The sequence below is a fragment of the Barbus barbus genome (assembly GCF_936440315.1).
Source record: "Barbus barbus genome assembly, chromosome: 47".
Lineage (NCBI taxonomy): Eukaryota > Metazoa > Chordata > Actinopteri > Cypriniformes > Cyprinidae > Barbus > Barbus barbus.
The window spans coordinates 2,986,810-3,010,285 of NC_136725.1; the positions used below are offsets into that span (position 1 = coordinate 2,986,810).

A 23,476-nucleotide genomic window follows, 5' to 3' on the forward strand; every position below is an offset into this window, starting at 1 on the left:
ACTTTCTGAAAGCACCGTATTTAATATGTTATAACACAATTGTATGCACAGTATAACTTTTGAAAGGGTTTTTTATAAAACAGATCTAAAGAAGCATCCATATCCACAAGGTTTCTCCATAACCTTGGCGTTGCAAGTGCCATGCTCTACTAAGCTACAGGAATATACAAATAAATAAATACATATATGAATACACAATTTTGTTGCATTATCTTGAGAAATAACATTATTATGAATGATTTATATAAGTAACAGCATGAACTGAATTTTGAATAATAATGCATGACCTCATTTGAAATTATTTTAAAGTACTTATTTTGTTATGATATTCCTATACAAACAGGAGACACGATTAAGCATCAAAATGTCTTTTTTTTTGCATTGTGTTTCCTCATATAACATCATGTCAGAAATAAGTCAGCATCTAACAGGTCTCGGTCTGAATCCCTGGTTTGAGCGCTGTCCTCCCCTGAAGTCTGATGGATGGGGACAGGAACATCACGCTCCTCTTTGATTTCTTTCTTGATTTCGTCCTGGTTGATGAGACTGAAACTGAAGATCTAGAACATGCAGAAACGTAAATATGTCAGCTCTAAAACTCCCACACATTTTGACCAGTGCATTTCCATTACAGCTGATTCTGATTGCTAATCAACTTATTGATTCAGTCGAATATGCTTCAGTAGCTCTGTCACCTGTCCGTAGCTTCCTAAAGATGCCGCTTCAGTTATGTGGCTGTAGAGATTGTGGCGGGCTATGAAACTACTGAGCCAATCTCGACCTACAGGCATTAAAACAAAAAATCAAGCTGGCAACACAGAAGCTGTCGGATGAATTACTGAATTAAAGTGTCACAACAAAACCTACCTGCTAACCTCTGCTCTCCCCAGTTGTTGGGGACGGGAATGTTGTTCCTCTGTGCAAATTCAAAAGCGATTTCTCTGCATCTCTTTGGCGTGAGGCTGTGCACGCCTTCAGCCAGCATGCGGATGTTTTCTGCAAGCTCCTCCTCTAACTCCTCAGACAAGATCCTCCTGGCTTCAGCCGTTCCTCTGTAGCCCACGGTTTTCTCTCGTTTTTCTTCTGCCTTCTTCATGTAGCGCTGCAGGGTGGACCTGCCGATCTTTCTTTCTTTTGCCACCGTTCTGATAGATTTCCCACGCTTCACTTCGACAAATGCTTTCTCCAGCTCCTCATAGGTTACTGAACCCCAGTCCGTTTTACGAATATAGTTCCGTGGCATGATCGCTTTCCTGTGGTGTTTGACAACAGCACAAGCTGTGAATTACACACACACACGACCCTGGACCATAAAAGCAGTCATAAGCGTCATTTTTTTATGTATACATCATCTGAAGGCTGAATAAATGATATTTCCATTGGTGTATGGTTTGTTAGGATCAGATATTATTTGGCTGAGATACAACTATTTGAAAATCTGATATATTGAGAAAATCACCTTTAAAGTCGTTCAAATCAAGTCCTTAGCTATGCATATTACTAATCAAAAATTAAGTTTTGATATATTTACGGTAGGAAATTTACTAAATACCTTCATGGAAGATGATCTTTATTTAATATCCTAATGATTTTTGGCATAAAAGAAAAATCTATAATTTTGACCCATACAGCGTATTGTTGGCTATTGCTACAAATATACCTGTGCTACTTAAGACTGGTTTAGTGCTGCAGGGTCACATATATATATATCTTTTGAAATGAAATAATACTTTTATTCAGCAAGGATGCATTAAAGTGCTTAAAATTAAGAGTAAAGACATTTATATTGCTACAAAATATTTCAAATATATGACAGAGAATATATACAGAGAATCCTTAAAAACTGTATCACTGTTTTCACAAAAATATTAAGCAACACAAACTTGTCAACATTGATAATAATCAGAAATGTTTCTCGAGCAGCAGATCAGCATATTAGAATGATTTCTGAAGATCATGTGATGCTGAAAACTGGAGAAAAATAAGCTTTAATCACAGAATTAATAAAACTAAAAATGTTACAATTCACATAAAAAGCAGTTGTTTTAAATTGTAATAATATTTCACAATATTGCTGTTTTTACTGTATTTTTCATCCAATAAATGCAGCCTTGATGAACATAAGAATCGTATACATCAAAGCATCTATTTAGCATTTTTTCTTATTTAATATATTTTTATTACATAAATTAAAATACTGTCTTCATATATTCATTTTAAGTCATAACCTTTGTTTAAACTGCACTGTATGATTTTAGAGTTGAACAAATTTGATTTGAAATGGAAAAATAAACTCATTTTTCAAATAAAACAAATATGAAAACAATCTTACCGCTTGTGCATCTCTCATTTACAGACAGCTGGATATGATATGCTGTGCTCTTCCAGATTGTTTGGTCACATGATAAATCAATGCACAGGTGTCTCAGCTTACCCACCGGCTCATCTCTCCTACTTTCTACTGTATCACCAGTGAATAAACTGATGCAGTTTGGCAGTTTCTGGTGCAGGACTTGTACTCTGGAAGAAGAAACTATTTTGTTTTAGTCTCTGAAGGTGTAATATGTCATATATATACTCAACTTAGAAATGGTACACAACCAAAAAGAAATCTCGAAATAAGTTATTGAAATAATGTCAAGTCGCATGACAATTCTGTCAAATTTCACCGACTGATCATGAATATCTTCAAATATAACACACTGTCTTTTGATATAGAAAGTGTCTAGTCCTCAAATATTGTACAATCTACAATGCTTTTTCACAGAAACGGCTTGCATCCTCTCAAGGTACCTTGAGGTACAGTCATATTATATTAATTTAGTCTCTCCACTGGATGAGCTCCACTGCTAAATGCTGGATGATTAGAATTATGCAAACAATATAATTACAATTTAGTGTTTTTGCTTGACACAATTAAATTCATGCAATATTCTGGTAATTCGGGGACTGTGTCTTCTAGTGTAGTGGTTTCTCAACACGGGGACAGGGGCCTCAGTTAGTCATTGAAATCATTTAAAATTAATACATTCGGTTTTATTAAAGCAATCTCAATTAAAACATTAAACAAAAAAAAATAAAGCTTATATTATATCATATTTTTTAGTTTTTTTCATTTTTAAATATGAGCTTTAGATGGGAGGGCTTTTAAATATTGTCTTGGAGTCAAAAAATGAGAATCGCTGCTCTAATAATCCAGTCCATCAATTAACATCTTATGAAATGAAAAGCTGAATGTTTGTTAAACTAATATATCATTATGATTTATTACAAACACACAGCTTTTCAAGTCGTATGGATTACTTGTGGATGTTTTTATCAGTGTTTGGACTCTCATTCTGACGGCACCCATCCACTGATGTAATGCTGCATTTCTCCAAACCTGATGAAGAAACAAACTCATCTACATGTTGGATGGCCTGAGGGTGAGTAAATATTTAGCACATTTTTTGGGGGTGAACTATTCCTTTAAATATACATCTAAAGCTAAATATTCTTGAAAGAGCGTACATGTACTGTAATGCCACCTTTAAAGCTCCTCAAGTATAACCACGGTAAATGAATACTGTAATCACTCAGTAACGTTACTATGGCGTTTAATACCAGCACTGTAACGTTACCATGGTAACGTTACTGCTATAATACCGGCCGTGAAGAAATCTGAATAAGATTTCATGCCATAAAAATCACCCGCGCAAATAATCTTAGAAATCGCTAATCTGATATTTAAAGCTGATAAACATCACTAAGTGAGATTTGAGACGTGCAAACACCAGAAAAAACCAAAAACACACACTTACACAACAAACACAGAGCTCTTCCGCCTGAGTGGGGAGGGCGTCGCTGCCGGAAGTCGTCGCCTCGGTGGGCGGGGCTTGTTGTGCCACGTTGATGGACAGCAGTGGGGACGTGGAGCTCTGTTCCTCTGCAGACAAACCTCACACAAACCCACGGATCTCATAAAGTTATCCTGATAATTCCCTCTAACGCTCGTGTCTGTGTGTGGATGACCGCTGGAAGCGCGACGAGAGAAGGTAAACACTTTAAAACTAGCATTAGCCTCTCTGCTACAGTATTATCTGTTTAAACGTCTACAGATTTCACATTTATTCACTAAACATGTCTGTCCTGAACATCTTGTCATGTATAACACTGCTTTATTAAGAATTTCTCTTTTAAGTTATTCTACACATTCATTGTCCAATGTATTGCAAACTGCATAACTAGGTGTTATGCCTTAAATTAAATTATTTAGCAGCAGGATATTCTTCATTGTTTGCAGTGAAGCTCCCAGCTGCTGTTTTTGTTCTAGTGTAATTATACATTTAATTTCTGAGTAATATTAATGAACTACATGTACTTACTATATGTTTGATGCATGAAATTATGCATAATTTATTGTTTTTATAATAGTAAGTACATGTAAATTGTGTAACAAGGACACCTTAAAATAAAGTGTTACCGAATAATTCATGTATAATTTCATTATACTCCCAAATAAACTTCGTGTCAACTGGTAGATCTTTCCATTGAGTTATACAATATACTAAACCTTATTACCTTGACTTACCTAAACTATTTGCACCTTGACTGTCAATGTGACATTTACTAAATAATCAAAGCATGGTCAATGCATATGTTTATATATTTAATCATAGGATGAAGCTAAAAGAAATTAAGCGAACAGCCATCCAGGCCTGGAGTCCAGCTCAACAACACCCCATCTATCTGGCTGCAGGTAACTGCTATCAGTCACTGAACTCATTGCCAAACTCTCGCTATGATTCACAGCTTCTTTTAGTACTTTTTTTTTTATCTTTAACATTTTTATGATATTGCTCTTGTGTACGGTACAAACTTGCTCACAAGTAATACTGACATCTGTTTTTTTTGTAGTCAGTTCTTTTCAATGTGTTTGTTGAACCGCTTCACAAATCAGTCTAAATGATTCGTTAGTGAATCAGATTCTTAAAGGGATAGTTCACCCCACAATGAAAATTCTGTCATTAATTACTCACCCTCGTGTCGTTCCAAACCCATCTTCTGAACACACATTAAGATGTTTTTGATTAAATCCCAGAATTTTCTGACACTCCATAGACCGCAACGCAACTGAAATGTTCCCAGGTCCAGAAACGTAGCAAGGACATGGATAAAACTGTCCCTGTGAAGGGTCAGAGAGCTCTCGGATTTAATCAAAAATATGTTCCGAAGATGAACAAAGGTCTTACGAGTTTGAAACGACACAAGGGTGAGTAAATAATGACAGAATTTTCATTTTGGGGTCAACTAACCCTTTAAAAATCCCTTAAGAGTAATCACAAGCAACTGGAAAAGTCTTGTAAAAAGTCTAATTATAGACCTTAGTCAGGTTAGACGCCATACTGAATTAAACACGGATGAGAACAAGGCTGTAAGGGACAGACTTACAGTATTTACAATGGCACACACTGTATAAAGGTCCCAGATTGTCACTTTAACAACTTCAAAACTGTTTTATGGACTTTTTTTGTCAACTGAAAGTTTTGTTTTGTTTTTTCAGAAAGATATTTAGTCAGCTGAACAATCAGTATGTTGTTGTTAATCAACAGTACAGTCCACTGGACACTTCAGTCCCTCACAGCCTTGTTTTTATTCCTGTCAAATATTAAATATGAGGTGTGTTTTGTCTAATGTGTCTCACTGATGAATGTGTTCAGGAACGTCGGCCCAGCAGCTCGATGCCACCTTCAGCACCAATGCATCTCTGGAGATCTTTGAACTGGATCTGGCTGATCCCACTTTAGCCATGAAGTCATGTGGTTCTTTCTCCTCTCCACACAGGTACTGTGTTTTACTCGCATTATCTGCTAGTGATTTACAGTTCTGTCCTCCGAATGACCACAGAACAAATCTCACCATTGAAAACAGTGGAGTATATCTTTTATAGTGCTTTTTGATAAGTGTCCAATCACTTTCATTGTACGCACCTCTTGAGTTTCTGTGAAATGTTTTGTTTTGCATGGAAGTAATAAAGTTGAAAATGATAATGGGTTAATGATGATTGACTTTTAATATTTTTGTGTGAGCTGTTCTTCTAAAACAGTGCAGAAATCCGGGTCTGTAAAATGAAAACAGGAAAAAGGCAGGTCGAAATATATATTCATTTTGAGCTCTGAGGACAAAAATTAAGCATCTTAGATAAACTGCTAAACAAATCACGGCAGATGTTTTCTTTAGCTTTTTGTTACATTAGCAAGGGGATATCATTCCTAAATGATAAAATAAATCAATGTTATCTATTTAATGTTGCAATTGGGTGAATAACTTGGTTTTATTCATTTACCAAAGCCATTTTTGCTCTCGTCTTGTACTTAAGTGTTAACTTTGAACCCCAGTAGTAACCTTTCTGTTCTGTCTCTAGATACCACAAACTAGTCTGGGGTCCACGTGGCATTGAGGACCAGAGTTTGCCATCGGGTGTCCTCATCGCTGGAGGAGAGAATGGCAACATCATCCTCTATGACGCCTCCAAAATCATTGCTGGAGACAGTGAAGTGATCATTGCCCAGAGCGAGAAACACACGGGACCAGTAAGAGCTCTCGATGTCAACTCGTTTCAGGTAATTACCCAAACCAAGCTCTTATTCTTTGCTCAGCTTGTGCAAGAATTATTATTTCTCCATGTCACTTAAGTGGTGTTATGATCAGTGTACATAACTCCTTTTTTTTTTCTTTAGTCAAACCTTGTGGTCTCTGGGGGAAATGAGTCAGAAATCTACATTTGGGATTTGAACAACTTAAGCTCCCCAATGACTCCAGGTCCTAAAACACAGGTACAGATCATCTGTGCACTCAAGAAGGAGGTCTAGTTTTGTTCTTGATTTCTGATAAACGTTGAGAAGATGCATTGTGTTTTTATGAATGTCATTAGTAGGGTTTTCATGGGAAGGCATCACTATGCTATTGATTGTAGTTTGAGCAGCGTCTCTCAAGCGGGCCACAAGATGACTTAAAATAAGCTGAAACTTTACAAAAAAAATCCAGATGTTTCTTATTTAAATTCACACCTTTAACACACCTAAAATATTTCCATAAATCCTTATCCTGTAAATCATGAACGAATGTAAAAGTCACATAAATGCATTGGTTAAAAAGAGTGGGATCTTCACTGAAGAACATTTAGCTCTTAAAACTTCTTGAACGCAAAGCATTACAGAGAAACCTATTAGTTTACAATAAACATTGTTGTGGATAATGGGGGTCCTTTTAAACAATCAGATTTTTACCTGGTGGATGGAAAAACTGCCCCGTCACCCTTGTCTAATATTGACTTTGTTGTTGCTTTTAGCCCCTAGAGGACATCAGCTGTGTTGCGTGGAACAAACAGGTGCAGCACATCCTGGCCTCGGCCAGTCCCAGCGGAAAAGCTTCAGTCTGGGATCTGAGAAAGAACGACCTGATCATCAAAGTCAGCGACCACAGCAACAGGGTTTGTGCAGTTATTCCTTTTTGCCTTGATTTTACTAAACATTTGCTAATAATAACAGATATAATAATGCATAAAAATGTGGTGTATTTAACTACTGACAAAGTATGAAGTTATTACTAGTGCTGTCGATATAATGTGTAAAATTAATTAATTAGTTAAGAAACATAATGCATTAAATTATTAATACATGTAATGCACTCGCACCAGACCTGTGCAGATTATCTTAAATTTCATACAATTGATTGGTGGCACAGTATTGTCTGATTTAGCTCAATTTTCAACTGTAAAGCCACAGCAGAACTGTTATGCAATTCTGAGCAGCACAAAGTGGTGATTTCTTAATGGATCGGTGTTGTGAATGAATCGGGTGAACCAATGATTCAGTGATTCATATAGAGAGCCTCATTCCTGAATGAATCAGCTGTTTGAATGAATCAAATTAACGAATGACTCAATTTACTCATTAAGACCTTTCCCGCCAACCTACTGGCAGTTTTGATTTCTTATTTAGAATATAATTTCATCAATAATATAATCATATTTCCATATTAATAAAAAACTATTAAAGCAATAGTTCATCCCAGCATGTTGTTTCAGACTTGTATGACTTTTTCAGAACATAAAAGCAGATATTTTGAAGAACGTTGGTAACCAAACAGTTTGTTGCCACTGACTTTTATTGTATGAAAAAAAAAATACTGTGACATTTTTCAAATTTCTCAAAGGTTAACTTACCTAAGTTTTGTAATGATAAATCCTTTTGTTGAATCATATGAAATATTTCTAATAAAGCTACTGTTTGTAATGCCTTTGATTGATTGATTGCTTTTCTCATTTAACACAATAATAGATCTTTTCTCAGCCAAATTTGATGTGTGATTAATTCGCTAATAGCCATTGTGTAATTAATTAGATTCAAAATTCGAATCGCTTGACAGCCCTAGTTATTACTATAGTTCTGCTAGGATATGCCTGTGTATTGAAGTAGTATTTTGTTGTTATTACTGTCTGATGTTAGTGTTCGTGATGCATGTGATTTTGATCGAGTTTGTGTTGTGGTTCAGATGCATTGCTCTGGTCTGGCCTGGAACCCGGAGGTGGCCACTCAGCTGGTTCTGGCGTCTGAAGACGACCGGATGCCCGTCATCCAAATGTGGGACCTGCGCTTTGCCACGTCCCCTCTCAAAGTGCTGGAGAGCCACACAAGGTAGATATAAACATCAGCAGGTACTCTTAACCTCCTTGAGTCTTTCTTTATCCTCATTGGTCTATATGTATGCTTTCAGGGGTGTTTTGGCCATAGCCTGGAGCGAAGCAGATCCAGAGCTGCTCCTGAGCTGCGGGAAAGATAACCGGATCCTGTGCTGGAACCCCAACACGGCTGAGGTGAGAGTTTAGTCGTGTGATGAATACTGTGGTGAAAATGTTGTGGGGTGTAACCTGCGATGTCTTTTCAATCAGGTCCTGTATGAGCTGCCCACCAGTACTCAGTGGTGTTTTGACATCCAGTGGTGTCCCAGAAACCCAGCTGTGCTGTCTGCTGCTGCCTTTGATGGCCATATCAGCATCTACTCCGTTATGGGAGGGAGCAATGACAACGCCATTACTTTACAGGCCGAACAGGTACAACTTAACTCTTAAGGGTGACATATCATGAAAATCTGACTTTTTCCATGTTTAAGTGCTATAATCTGGACTCAGAAAACGTGGAAAATATTAACCCAGTAAATTCTTTTGGTAAACCTTTCTCTGCAAGCTTGTGAAAAAACGAATGTGGCAGATTTAACTTCCGCCCGTGATGTAGAAAAGGGGTTTTATTAAAAATATTACTGCCGCTTAATCCTCACATTTCCACCCACGGCGCCGCCATTATGTTTTCACAACGGTGCTCCAGTTTTAACGCCATGGGGACAATTCGAGCAAAGCATGCTAACAGCTCTGTCTTTGGCTGCACTGACGAGTACACAACACTATTTAGATTAATTTTTATTTACTGTATATTATGCTGCTGCCACACAGATCTAATATAAACATGCGATTTCCTTACCTGCTGTTTACCTTCACAGACATAACCGACTGTTTTTGTAACTTGTGTGTTTTTAACAAACTTGTGTGTATTTGACAGTTAAAGCACAAACTATGAAAGAGAACCTAGTGCTCACATGCCGTGTAACCGAAGCTTTCTGTGTGCTCAGAAAACTGTATATCAGAAGTTTAAACTGATATGGTTTAAAACACATGATTTCAGTGTGATGGAGATGATAATCAAAACCAAACAGATGTTTTTTTAGCATAGTGTATGAGGTAGGATCTGGAAAAGGCGGCGGGGAGCAAAAGCTCATTTGCATTTAAAGAGACATGCACAAAATCAACCTTTTTCTGCTTCCACCCAGAATAGGCATTTTCAAAATTATATAATAAAAGATCTGTGAGGTATTTTGAGCTGAACTTCACTGACTCATTCTGGGGTTCTCCTGAGACTCGTATTACATCTTGTAAAAAGGGCATAATAGTTTAATACATGCTAACATTTTCATTAGGTTGAACACTGATCTGCTCACAGTTGCTCCTGATGTTCTTTGGCTCAACAGTTAAGTAGTTCATTTGGAAATATGGATCCTTTTGGTACGGGCAAGGCGCTGCCACCTTTACAGCTGCCTCAGACCGCCACGTCCCAAAGCACCGTCACGCCTCTCAAAAAACCCCCCAAATGGATACGTAGACCAGTTGGAGCATCTTTTGCTGTAAGTGGCCACAGATCTAATAGACACCTTAAAAATGATGTGCTTGTTTCTAATCAGCTTTTGTCTTTTTGTGAGCAGTTTGGTGGAAAACTAGTCACTTTGGACAACATCAAGCCAGCAGCCCAACAGCCCCAGCAGACTGCTGCCCATGTGGTTTATATCAGTCAGGTTGTGACAGAAACAGATTTCCTTGATCGCTCAAACCAACTCCAGGCGACACTCACTGCAGGAAATTTCCTTGAGTACTGCCAAACCAAGATTGAAGCTGCTCAGAGTGAATTTGAGAAGACCATTTGGTCTTTTCTGAAGGTGGGACACTAGAATAGTTTAGAAGCTGTCGTACTTGTATTACTTAATCAAATCTTTACCGAAGTTGTAACCAATAGATTTATGTGTTCAGGTGAACTTTGAAGAAGATGCACGAGGGAAATATTTGGATCTTTTGGGATACAAGAAGGAAGAGCTCGCTTTAAAGGTATTTTTGTGTGTTCACAGTGTTTGAAGTGTGAATATCTGTATCTGATTCTTCGTGTCTTGATTAGTTTTGCTTGTGGTTTTCAGATTGCATCAGCATTAGAAAGGACCTGCAAATCTGATGAGGCTGATGTGGTAAGTGCACCAGTCATTGTGTTTTAGCTGACGGTTAAACCTTTCTATTTTGGACTCGTTCAGGCAACCTCTGCATTCAGTTTGAGCCTGTTTGACTTTTTGAGAACCAAGCAAGAAGATGCTTGTGCTTTAATTCATTGCACAAAAGACAGCAACACAACTACTTTTTTTTTTGTTTCATGTGCTTCCCTCTAAGCAAGGGGAAGTGAAAAGGAACTCTTTTTTTTTTTTTTTCTTCAAGGAGAAGATGCTTGCATAACTTTCAGCGGCTCAATTCTTTTTCTAATTGATAAACCAAACAAAGTGAAAAAAATAGTTGTACTAACAACTACCTCCAAAATCAACTTGAATTCTTTAACTGAAATCTTTTAGTGCATGAATGGCAAATTTCTGGCAAATGCATGTTTTTTTTTTTTTTATTATTCTAAAAAGCCTAGTAACTTATGAACAACATTTTGTGACTCGGCAAACTGATAAAAGCTTGCAACCTGTACCCTGACCCCTAGCAGTTGCTAAGTAGCCAGCCAGTCAGAACCGGAAATGCCGACCCTTGCCATTTCTAAGAATTACATAAATATAATTCAGTCATGACAACTTCTGGGATAAATGATAAAATCTTTATTAATGTAAATAGGTGCATAGGTTTGGTCTTGGTGGACTAGATCTTCTACACTGCTGCTGCTGCAGAGCAAGTAGACTTGCTTCTGCTAAATGCTCAAAGTCATCAATTTAAAAGGAAACATGCTGCTGCTCGTAGCAGATCTAGGCAAGTGGTGCTGGGGAGGTGGTGGGCTAACATGAGGACGTGCATAGAGCGCAGACATAGCATTCATTGAATATGTCCTGGTTATATAGGTAAACAGTAATGAGTATGTGAATCCCATTGGCTGGGAACATTGAATTGAATGAACCAATTAGAACGCAAATAGAGTTTCATGGCTGAACTATTCATGATGTTTAATATAGGAAATACTTATATGGTGTTCTGTCAAAATCTGCAACTGACATTATTGGGTTACTCTACACCAAAATGAAAATTTTGTCATTAATCACTTACCCCCATGTCGTTCCAAACCCGTAAAACCTCTGTTCATCTTCGGAACACAATTTAAGATATTTTGGATGAAAACCGGAAGGCTTGTGACTTTTCTGGGACTCAACAGTGTTATTTGTTTGGCAGTCAATGGGACAGTCACAAGCCTCCCGGTTTTCATCCAAAATATCTTAAATTGTGTTAAGACGAATAAAGCTTTTATGGGTTTGGAACGACATGAGGGTAAGTGATTAATGACACAGTTTTCATTTTGGGGTGGAGTAACCCTTTAAAGGAGCATTCAGTAGTTTGGTGCTGATAAATACCTTAAATAAATTCAAGAGTTGTCTGAATAGTGTTCACTCACACGAGATGAAGACTGTTCTCATTATAGTTTATTTAACAAGGGTTCGAAAATGTTGAAATAATGTGACCTGGTAAACGTAAAGAGAATCCTCATGCTCATTGGCTTCCGCCTCTGTAGACAGTGTTGTTTGCTGATGTGAAGAGCGCAAATTAGACAGTGCACCATAATTATTATTGTACCAGTGGAGACAACGGGAGAATCAATATGTACAGCTGAAGAAACAGAAATGATCTGAAGACAGAAAGGCCGTCTTCAGTGACCTGAAATAACTACTGAATGCATCTTTAACAACACTATAGCAGTGTCATTTCGAAGGCTGCTCTTTTCAGAAATCACATTTGTCAGCTGAATATATCATTGAGTCTGGTTTGTTTCAGAAAAACAGTAATTTACAGTAAATGCATATCACACAAGGAATATAGCTGCAGGAACAGATGAGTTTAAGAACACACAATTTCTATGAACAATGCAGTGGTCATCATATGTGACCCTGGACCACAAAACCAGTCATAAGGGTAAATGTTTTTGAAATTGGGATTTATTCATAATCTGAATAGGTTTTCCATTGATGTATGGTTTGAACAATATTTGGCTGAGATGCAACTATTTGAAAATCTGGAATCTGAGGGTGCAAAAAAAATCTAAATATTCAGAAAATTGTCTTTAAAGTTGTCCAAATTAAGTCCTTAGCAATGCATATTACTAATCAAAAATTAAGTTTTGATATATTTACAGTAGGAAATTTACAAAATATCTTCATGGAACATGATCTTTACTTAATATCCTAATGATTTATGGCATGAAAGAAAAATAGATAATTTTGACCCATACAGTGTATTATTGGCTATTGCTACAAATATACCCCAGCGACTTCAGACTGCTTTTATGGTCCAGGCTCACATGACATTCACATAGGAATCTGTAAACCAGTGGCAGAGGTTGCCAAAAGTCATAGACTTTATTAGCTTTTCATATAAGCATCACTTCTTCAATGTAATAATCTTGTTTGCTTAATTTTTCACCATTGCATTCCATCTTATCCTGACTGTGGTGTGTGTGAAGCTTTCACTCATACCTTCTTCCATACCTCACCATTATCCCACTCCTGTTCCCGTCTCAAACCCTGTGCCTGACCCTGTTTCTAAGCCTGAACCAGTCCTTGAAACTCAGTCAGAAACTGAACTCATTGCTGTGTCGGCTCAGCCTCAGCTCGAGCCAAAATATCCATGTCCTCCAAACCTTGAGTATGTGAATGAACCTCTGCTTGAGCCCACAATTGTCCCCAGTGCCAGAACCCAGAAATCTCAGTCACAGCCCTCAGTGGACTTCACCCCACCAGTAGATCTCACCACCTTCTGTGACCAGACGCCTCCACTTGATCTCACCTACCCCTTTGACCAAATGCCTATATCCACACCCACATCACAGGTTGATTCTTCTGGTCAAATGATAGTCAGAGCTCAAGAGCAGTCACGGTCTGTGCCACTCTTTGAACCTCAGCATCTGGGATCTTCAGATCTAATGTTACCTCCTCAATCTGCTGCTGCAGTGGTGCCACAAGAGTCTCTTCCTTCATGTGCACAAACAGTTGAGTTTCAGCAATCTGTGCCAGTCAATCAGCAAGCATCTGGTGCAGTGCATTCTGGACCAGTGCTGCCCGCTGAACCTCTTGAGTCTGTACAAGAACCTACTGTTGATTTACAACAGCCAACATCTGATGAGATGCCACCATCAAGTAGCTCTCAGCTGCTGGCTGCTCTTGGCCTTTCTCCAGATATCTTGCCTCAAGAAGCCATGAGCTTGCAAACTCCAGTTGACTCCCAACCACCTGCACCAGAATTTGATTTGATGATGCAGCGTCCTGTTTCTGAGACTGATCCTCTGAATCTCAGTGATTGCCGGCCTGTGCTACATGTCGAAGAGGTTTCTGGTTGTGGTGACCCAAATAAATCCAGGGCTAAAGAGGCAGCGACATTGGAGGAGGTACCTTGCCCCTGCCCAGCGATGCTCCTGCTAGAGCCTCCTGTTGCTGCATCCCTGTGTGATAGGATTACCTCGTAACTGTGTAAAATTGTATTGGAATTTAATTAATTAACCTTGACAAGGCAGAGGGAGAAAAATATAGAGGGAGTCATAAACTACTCTGAAATCTCACACAGGAATGCTGGAATGGTAGCTTTTTTGTGGTAGATTTTTGTTGCAAATAACTTCCAAGCCTAGAAATGTAGGAGGTGTAGTCTTGCAGTAAAATGCATGCACTTTTTCTACCACCTTGGGAATTGTGGTGTACATAACATAGAACCAGCGTGATTTTACCAAAACAGCTGGTAGTTGACTAACAAATGTGACCCATTCTGGCAAAATGAGTCGAAATGCGCACAGGCTAATTTTGAGCTACGGGCAAAAAACTTGAAAAATTGTTGAATTTGAGGTTTTCACAAAAATGAGTTCGTTAAGCCTTATCTAGTGATCCCAATGCTCCAAACAGTGATTAAACATCTAAAAGTATCTTTATTTTTATGGTTTCTGAGAGGAGTACCTTTTCTCCACTTGCTTCTCGCGCTGACTCTCATCTGAAGCGCACAGATAAGACAACAGACGGCGCTCTATCCCGACACGTATATACACAGATTTACGCAAACACAATCGGTTATATCTTAAGTGAACGTTTGGGGAACTGTTGGGGTAAAACATTGGATGTGTAACATATTAGACCTGTGCATTAAACTATTTCTTAATAAAGGCCGCCAGTCTCATTAATGTTAATCTAACAATAAAAGAAAAGAGGGAATCACTCGCTGCTCTTGATTGAACTGCTTTTATAGTTTTAATAATCAATTTATTTGTAATAAACAAAAGTGATTTTTACATTGTACTATTTGTGTTTCTTAGGTGAATGCTTTTGTTTATATGTAAAATGCACTATATACTTATAGTACAGTATATACTTGTTTCATATATAATTTTTTTTGCATCGGTGTGTATCTACAACAAAGAAAAAAAAATAGCTATATTGTGATTTATTAATCTAGTAATGATTATTAAGAAAAAAAGTGGGAGGAACGATGTAATTTTGATTTGAAATGTTAAAAAATTTGGTCATTTTGACTCATTTTGCCAGCATTGGTCACAAATGTAGCCATTTGGGCATTGCAAGATCGTCGCTTTTTTCTGTTGATCTTGTTGCTTCACATAGCTAGCCGTTAGCTTAATACATTTTTTGATTACCTTAACATGTTTGTTTATTTATTATCATGAGAACGCATTTCTCGCAGGTGATTGTAAGAAAAGAATGGCGTTTAAATGGACTAAATGATGGTAGCAGTAGTTTCTTTTTTTCTTAATTCTTAATCAGAATGTTGTAAGTCAATCTTCCGGTGGAGGAACTGGTGATGCATTTAAGCAGTTTGAAACATGGTGAAATGGAAAATAAAATGCACTTCTGCTTACAGTTTTACAAGACATGAACATCATGTAATTTATTAATAGTTTGAACACCAGTATAGAGGCATTTTAGTTGTGTTTCTGAGAAATTATGGATACAAATTTGAACATTTCACTACTGAAGCAAGAAAAAATATGACAACAAAGAGGCTTATTTAAATTGAATATTTTGTGTTCTTGTTTGGGATACATATGAACAGTGATTTAAAAAGGTGGTAAAAACTACCAAAAAAAAAAAAACCCCGTAAATGCTATGTAAACAAGTGATTTGAAAGCAATTAAATCCAATCTTAATCGAAGTAATTTCTTACTCTGATTATTTGGTGTACTTATTGCTTTTGAGTGTTGTCAACTAGGCAGTTCAGTTGTTGGTTTCTTAGTCTTTTTGTGTGTGTATTGTTCAAAACATTTTAGTGTTTAGTTTTTTGCTTTTAAAATGACATTCAACATTTTTTAGAATTGTGTGGAATATCAAGTGGTTGAAATGAACCAGGAAGAGGAAGAGGAAGCAATGCTCATGTTTTTCACTGTCATTTACATGTATTTTTCTTGTCAAGGTTGAGAAGAAAAGCCCTGTAGAGGAGGAAGAAGAAGAAGAGCCGCCTGCCGCTGAGACACCGGACCTAGACGAGATTCCTTTCGAAGATGAAGAACCTGCTGCTGAGGAGACGCCCAACACAGATGTTACTCCAGCTCCTACTTCAGACACCGTTAACCTCAAAGTTAGCCAGGGCAAGTTTCCTTTTGAATGTTCATCTCACAACCTTCACTGATATTATAAACGTTGATGGAGCAAATACAATTGGGGGTCAAGTTCTTCTAAAGGAAGTTAAATGTTTACTAATGACTTCATGCTTGCTTTTTCTTTCAGACATTGATGGGCTGATCACCCAGGCACTGCTGACTGGGGATTACGAAGCTGCTGTTAACCTCTGTCTGCATGATAACCGAATGGCTGACGCCATCATCCTGGCTATTGCTGGAGGTCCCGAGCTTCTGGCAAAGACTCAGAAGAAATACTTCACCAAAACTCAAAGCAAAATCTCTAAGGTGAGGTCATGTAGTACCACAGCAGAAATGCTTCTGTGTCTTCTGTTATAGGAGTTATTATAAATGAGAACTCTGTCCTTCTCTTATATATGTCTTTTTTTTATTTGGACCTGACCAAGAAACAAACCTGTTTCCTTTTTTATAGTTATAGATGCAATTAAATATTTTATGCAGTCTTCCTAAACATATTGAATGTGTTGAATTGCATTTACTCTAGTAGCTCTGATGTCAGATCTCAATGTATTTCAGCTCATTAGTGCTGTGGTGATGAAGGACTGGTTGGACATTTTGGAGACATGTGACCTGCAGAACTGGAAGGAAGCTCTGGCTGCAGTAATGACTTATGCCAAGCCAGAGGAGTTTTCCTCGCTCTGTGGTGAGTCGAGTGTCCAGAATCTCTTCTGCAGGCTACACTAACATCTTAATACTGGAGGAAAACTGAATATTTTAGTGTTCTCTGTGATTTAGGGCTGCTCGATGCATATGAATAATCTAATATAAAATAAAACAACAGTCTTCACTGTAAGAATTAAACTTAATTTGTTACTTATTAAAGCTACACAAATTCCTTCAGTCAAGAGCATTGTGTGATTTTTGAATTTGTCTTTTTCTGTTTGATTAATATTAAGCACACAGCAGGAATATAACACGCTGTCACTTTAAGAGCCACACGGTTCCAGTTTACTGTTGTACATGTTTCTGCATTCATTTATTACATAACCAACGAGGGTTTACGTGAATAATCATTAAGTGCCGCATTTTGACAAATTTTGGGATGAAACAATCGTTTTATCTTGATTATTGTATTTTCAGAATCATTGGAGGCAGAAAACGAAATCGAAACTGTATTCCGAATAATTTCACAGCCCTATTGGCTACTATATATTGAATAACTATATAATATCAGGACTCGGTGATAAGGACTGCCCGATGGCCGAGGGCCAGTGTTAAAGAGAAGTGGACACAATTCATAAAGAAATCAGATGCTTGTCAATATATTAGATATTATATTAAATAGCTTCTTCTTTAAATTGTCTTTTTAGTAAATGGTTTACAGAACAAAATGTTGCTCTGTCTTTAAATAAATTCAGTTATAATTAATGATCTTCTGGATAAAAATCAACCACAGCTAATGCTGTAACCTGTATAGGGAGCCCTATTTCTGGCACATTACTGTAATATTAAACGTTACAATTAACAACAGAGCCCAAACTATTAAATTTATTTTTTTTTTTATTTATTTATTAGATATAATACTCGACACGTAAGTAAAAATTGTATGCAAACATGTAAATTGGACAGTTTAGGCAATTTTTACATTAATAAATGTAATAACACATTTTCTATTTGTTGTTGAAATGTAATCATTTACACAATGGATGTCACTGTCACTTATTTTCATGACAGATTAATTTAAACATATTTTAAATAATTAAGACATCACTAACAGCTTTAGTAAAATATAATTAATATGTAGGCTAATGTAGTGGATATATTTATCAAATTGTTCTTCTCTAGCAAACAAACGAGCTGTGGACACCGACGACTAGCCTGAGGGAAATGTAATGCTTTGTGACATTTTATGCAAACTGTTTTACTGACGTTTTTCCGTGGTTAAAACACTGACTGAGCGATTACATGAGGCATGAGATGTTCATTCACATTTATTTCATGTTATAACTAGTAGTAAAGAGAAACACTCCACATCAAAAACTTGCCAAAACGGCATTTATCATTTGAATTTCCTGAAAAAATGGACACGGTTTAAAAAGATGAGGCTTTGTTTCTTATAGAAAGTAACAGTATATAAAACTGGAAGTTTTAAATTAAGTTCTGCACATGCAGTGGTTAAAGCAAAGCTGTATTTGTTCAGTACACATGTATCGAATCAAACAATTTTGGTTCGAATACCTGTACTGTTACACCCCTATAATATACTGCATTGCCCTGTTTTTGATTACTCCATTATAATATTTTCCAGGGTAGTTCTGTGCATGAATGTTTGATTTATTTCCTGCAGGTCTGCTGGGCTCCAGGCTGGAGGCTGCTGAGGACACGGCACTGCAGGCTCAGGCCTGTCTCTGCTACATCTGCGCAGGCACGATAGAGCAGCTGGTCTCCTACTGGGCCAAAGCTCAGGACTCCTGCAGCCCGCTGGCACTGCAGGTGAGACGGGACTCCAGCAGCTCACCGGCCCAAGACTGCAGTCCATCATGAACTAATGCATTGTTGTAACTGTGTCGTTGTTTGTAGGAGCTGGTTGAGAAGGTGGTGGTCCTGCAGAGAGCTGTGCTGAAAGTTCAGGGTGGTGTTTCTCCTGATATGGGTGCACTGCTGGCAGAGAAGATGAATCAGTACGCCAGTCTGCTGGCATCACAGGGCAGCTTACAGACGGCCATATCCTACCTGCCCACTAACACTCAACAGGTGACCATCACAAATTGTGCCTGAAGTTGGTAGATGGTCACACAATATAAAAAATTGTCCTTGCTTTTCCAAGCTTTAGAATGGCAGGGGTGGGTGTTTTTTATTTATTTTTTCAACAGTCCAAAAGAAGTCAAATAAAGAGCACCCATCCTTATTAAAACGTGCCTCCCATGGCTCCAGGGGGGTGAATAAAGGCCTGCTGCTGTATAAATTTATAACGTAATAACTAACTTCACTTCATCTAACTGTCATACGCTGGATGAAGTGGGACGTATGCGCAACTATTTAAATTAATAATTTGGGACAATGCACCTATTGTGTACACGTTTTTACATCGTACTTGTACTTCAAAAAATACCTGCATGTAATTACATCAGTAATTAATTTCTGTAATTACATTTATAATTACACTGTTGACCCATCCCTTAAACCTACCCATACCACCAAACCAATTTTTGTTGTGTGTATAAGGTTTAATGCCAGCTCTGTGTTGATGGTTTGTATTTGTGTGTAGGTTGCTGTGCAGCAGCTGCGTGATCGTCTGAGCAGAGCTCTGGGTCAGCAGCAGCAGTCTGGAGTGAGGCAGACGCTTCCCGCTGCTGTACCAGTGCAGACATACACACAACCTCCACCTCCACAGGTCCCTGCGCAGCCTACAGCACACCCTCAGTATTACCCACAGGTACGAGACACGAGTAAAGCACGCGGGTGCTTTGTTTGACTCACCAGCGGCCGATACCAGCGTGTGTTTGTGTTTGTGTTGTGTTCAGGGTAGATCCGCCACTACTGTCACGTCCTGGAGTAACCAAACCCCTACAGCTCTGCCCAGTGTCCCTCGCCCGCTCGTGCCTGCCGCTGACCCGCAGGTACAGACCCACAGAGCTGTGACAGACACATACCGCATGAGCAAAACCTGCTGGGTCTATAAACCGCTCATTTAATACCATAGTTTGACTTTTTGGTTTCTTTGGTCGATCACTTGTGGGCTTTGCTCCATCAGAGCTGTATTTGGGTCTAAACAGTAATGTATCTTTTCTAGTTTACTCCAGTGACTTCCATTATAAGTGCATTTTACTGTAGACACATTTTTGTTTGCTTTTCTAAACTGAGAAACAAGATTCATACCTGCAAACTCGTCTCTCTCTCTCTCTCTATATATATATATATATATACACACTGCCCTTCAAAAGTTTGGGGTCAGTAAGATTTTTTTCTTCTTCTGCTCGTCAAGGCTGCATTTATTTGATCAAAAATACAGGACAAAAACAGTAATATTGTGAAATATATTAGTACAATGTAAAATAATGGGTTTCTATTTTTATATACTTAAATTTAATTCTTTACATTTTTTGAACAGTAGTGTATACTATTGTTAAAAAAGATTTCTATTTTAAAATAAATGCTGTTTAACTTTTTTCATCAAAAAATCATGAAAACAGTATCACAGGCTATAAAAAAATATTAAGCAGCACAACTGTATCCAACACTGATAATAAATCAGTATATTAGAGTGATTTCTGAAGGATCATGTGACACTGAAGACTGGAGTAATGATGCTGAAAATACAGCTTTGATCACAGAAATAAATTACACTCTAAAGTGTATTAAAATAGGAAACCGTTATTTTAAATTGCAATAATATTTCATAATATAACTTTTTTTTCCTGTATTTTTAATCAAATAAACCATGTTTTTATTGTTCTATGCTTTAGAGTTGGAGTTATTTCCAAACCACGTTACTTTCGAAAAAAAAAAAAACTAATATTGTTATTAGTTTTATTCTAATATCAGAAATGGCTGATTTCAATAAATTCCAGTAATTGTTTGAAGAGTATTAATAAGTATTATTTGTATTATTGAGTTTGCAGGTGTGACAGTTTCTGAGTTTCTGTGGCTTTTCTTCATTCATACATTAATGCAGATGTTTGTTTTGTCTCATATGTTTGTTATAACATCTAATATCTTCACCTACCGTATTTTCCGGAAAATTAGTCGCACCAAACTTGCATTTAAGAGGAAAAAAAAATGCACAGTGCATAAAGCACATTTTATTATTACATTAAGAAATAATGTAAAATACTGGTAAACATCTAGAAACATTATAAGCACTAAAAAATATATCTTCCCTCTTATGTTCTGAATGCTTTAAAGTTGAAAGGTTTGTTATGGATTGAGGGAAAGTAAAATACAACTGTAAAGCAAATATAAATATTGGCATTCATTATGACTCGAGCTAAAACAAATTTAAGTGAAACTGAAATGCAATATACAAGTAAACTTGGGCTCATGTTCTTCTCTCATTCTTTGCACAGTTTGTGTGCTTGCCGTTAATGTTAGCATCGTAGAAATCACAGGATAGAGAAAACAGCTTGTATTCTGTAAAATACGGTACCACTGGTTGTCCATCACTCTCTGCTTGCAGTCTGACTCCAGTGTTTAGTTTTTTACTTCATAAAGCTGGAGTCAGATGTCAGAGTGTACTGTTGTTTAACATATTTGTATCAGAATCAACATATAAAATGTGCCATTAATTCATAACAAAAGGCACTAGTTGTTTGGGTTCTTTATGTAAATGCTATAGGTGATAAGTGATGTTTAGATGCACAGTAATGTAAAGGGTGACATGATATATGCAGAAGGGGCAGTAAAGACATTTATAATGTTGCAAAAGGTTTCTTTTTTTAAATAAATGCTGTTCTTTTAACATTTTCCATCAAGGAATCCTAAAAAAAAATCCAATGTATCACCATTTCCACACAAATATTCAGCAGCACAACTGTTTTTAAAATTGATGATAATCAGAAATGTTTGTTGAGCAGTAAATCAGTATATTATTATGATTTCTGAAGATCATGTGACACTGAAGACTGGAGTAATGATGCTGAAAATACACAGCAATAAATGACTTTTTACAATATATTCACATAGGAAACAGCTATTTTAAATTGTAATAATATTTCACGATATTAGTGTTTTTACTGTGTTTTTAATCAAATAAATTTGGCTTGGTGAGCGGAAGAGACCTTACCGACCCCAAACGTTTGAGTGATATTATAGTATAAAAAGATATAGTTTTGCGCATCTCTAGTGTTGGTGGCAGGCCGGATGACAGTGTTCTCCTCAACACGTCAGTCTAAACACGTTTCTGTCTCCTCAGATGGAGTCCTCCGCTCCAGCCTTTGGTCTTCAGTCTCCAGTGAGTGCGTCCGCTCCTGCCTCCGCTCCGTTCCTGTACTCCCAGCAGTACCAGAGTAAGTGTACTGTCACAGAAATCACGACTGTGTTCCTCGTCCTTACCACTAAACCGCAGACAAAGGTTTGTTTCCTCACTACATGAGCTTAAAGGTGACACATTAAAAAGCTTTCTCCTATCAGTTGTCAAATATCACACGTTTAGCTACTTCTTGCCTCACAATGTTTCACCTGTAAAACTCAAGAAATCATGTTCGGATTTGTGAACAGTGAAGCCCGCCTTTGATTTAATTGGTCATGTCAAACATTTTGACATTGACGAGCATTGTTAGATTAACTCTTTCTAGACAGCTGGTTATTCAATAAATTCACATTTTCAGAAATTTGCCAATCAAGTGCCCGCAGAGCAAAACAACACAAAAACGAAGCCAGTTCACTTAACGACAGCCTGACATTGGCTGTGTCCAAAATCACATAATCTCTGAGCAGGTACTTCTTTTTATTGAGTAATTACTTTACACTAAGTAAAAAACTACAATCTATATACTATAAGTGACCCTGGAGCACAAAAGCAGTCATAAATAGCACGGGTATGTTTGTAGCAATAGCCAACAATACATTGTATGGGTCAAAATTATACATTTTTCTTTTATGACAAAAATCATTAGGATATTAAGTGAAGATCATGTCCCATGAAGATATTTAGTAAATTTCTTACCGTAAATATATCAAAACTTCATTTTTGATTAGTAATATGCATTGCTACGAACTTCATTTGGACAACTTTAAAGGCTTTTTCTCAATATTTAGATTTTTTTGCTTCCTCAGATTCCAGATTTGTAAATAGTTGTATCTCAGACAAATATTGTCCCATCTTATTTAGCTTATTTGTTCTGCTTTCAGATGATGTACAAATCTCAATTTCAAAAAATGTACCCTTATGACTGGTTTTGTGGTCCAGGGTCACATATCTGCCATGTTGTCTTACCTGCATCAGTTGCGTCATTTCAAGTTTTCAAGTCATTTAATATTTTATTTATGCTTTTCGATAAAAAAAAATATTTTTTTTTCCCCCTCATCTCAAGAAATATCTGCGTACACACGAAACCGACACAAAACAATGGAGTATACATGCCAGG

General features: G+C 37.3%; 2 protein-coding genes across 17 annotated transcripts in view; one reads left to right on the plus strand and one right to left on the minus strand.

The window, feature by feature from the left end:
• Positions 1 to 3,855, minus strand: LOC306865758 (uncharacterized protein). 6 transcript variants are annotated; one of them, XR_013783897.1, is made up of 7 exons: positions 3,801 to 3,855; positions 2,333 to 2,520; positions 1,884 to 1,971; positions 868 to 1,253; positions 696 to 781; positions 313 to 560; positions 2 to 261 (listed from the first exon to the last, which is right to left on the minus strand). XR_013783897.1 is itself a non-coding variant. In XM_079410535.1 (5 exons), the coding sequence occupies exons 2-5, from the start codon at positions 2,341 to 2,343 to the stop codon at positions 402 to 404; spliced, it is 642 nt and encodes a 213-aa protein (XP_079266661.1). In that variant the 5' UTR covers positions 2,344 to 2,520; positions 3,801 to 3,855; the 3' UTR covers positions 1 to 401. The 6 variants fall into 6 exon arrangements, 2 of the variants coding, with proteins under 2 accessions (XP_079266661.1, XP_079266662.1); XR_013783894.1 differs by having other exon boundaries at positions 1 to 261; positions 868 to 1,971; XR_013783896.1 differs by lacking the exon at positions 1,884 to 1,971.
• The window catches only part of LOC306865759 (protein transport protein Sec31A-like), a 26,414-nt gene continuing 6,793 nt past the window's right edge, over positions 3,856 to 23,476 (plus strand). For 4 of the 11 annotated variants that reach the window (XR_013783898.1, XM_079410539.1, XM_079410541.1 and 1 more), the window contains exons 1-21: positions 3,867 to 4,034; positions 4,659 to 4,738; positions 5,700 to 5,823; positions 6,404 to 6,602; positions 6,720 to 6,815; positions 7,331 to 7,471; positions 8,536 to 8,678; positions 8,758 to 8,857; positions 8,933 to 9,094; positions 10,063 to 10,215; positions 10,294 to 10,524; positions 10,616 to 10,690; positions 10,777 to 10,824; positions 16,226 to 16,400; positions 16,540 to 16,718; positions 16,968 to 17,094; positions 18,739 to 18,884; positions 18,972 to 19,145; positions 19,660 to 19,827; positions 19,916 to 20,011; positions 22,303 to 22,396. Coding sequence is in view for 10 of the 11 variants with exons in the window: in XM_079410539.1 (XP_079266665.1) it covers positions 4,660 to 4,738; positions 5,700 to 5,823; positions 6,404 to 6,602; positions 6,720 to 6,815; positions 7,331 to 7,471; positions 8,536 to 8,678; positions 8,758 to 8,857; positions 8,933 to 9,094; positions 10,063 to 10,215; positions 10,294 to 10,524; positions 10,616 to 10,690; positions 10,777 to 10,824; positions 16,226 to 16,400; positions 16,540 to 16,718; positions 16,968 to 17,094; positions 18,739 to 18,884; positions 18,972 to 19,145; positions 19,660 to 19,827; positions 19,916 to 20,011; positions 22,303 to 22,396 (2,710 nt within the window). In the remaining variant the exon portion in view is untranslated. Of the gene's footprint in view, positions 4,035 to 4,658; positions 4,739 to 5,699; positions 5,824 to 6,403; positions 6,603 to 6,719; positions 6,816 to 7,330; positions 7,472 to 8,535; positions 8,679 to 8,757; positions 8,858 to 8,932; positions 9,095 to 10,062; positions 10,216 to 10,293; positions 10,525 to 10,615; positions 10,691 to 10,776; positions 10,825 to 16,225; positions 16,401 to 16,539; positions 16,719 to 16,967; positions 17,095 to 18,738; positions 18,885 to 18,971; positions 19,146 to 19,659; positions 19,828 to 19,915; positions 20,012 to 22,302; positions 22,397 to 23,476 lie in introns of all 11 variants that reach the window. The other 7 variants (XM_079410540.1, XM_079410544.1, XM_079410545.1 and 4 more) reach the window with 4 other exon arrangements.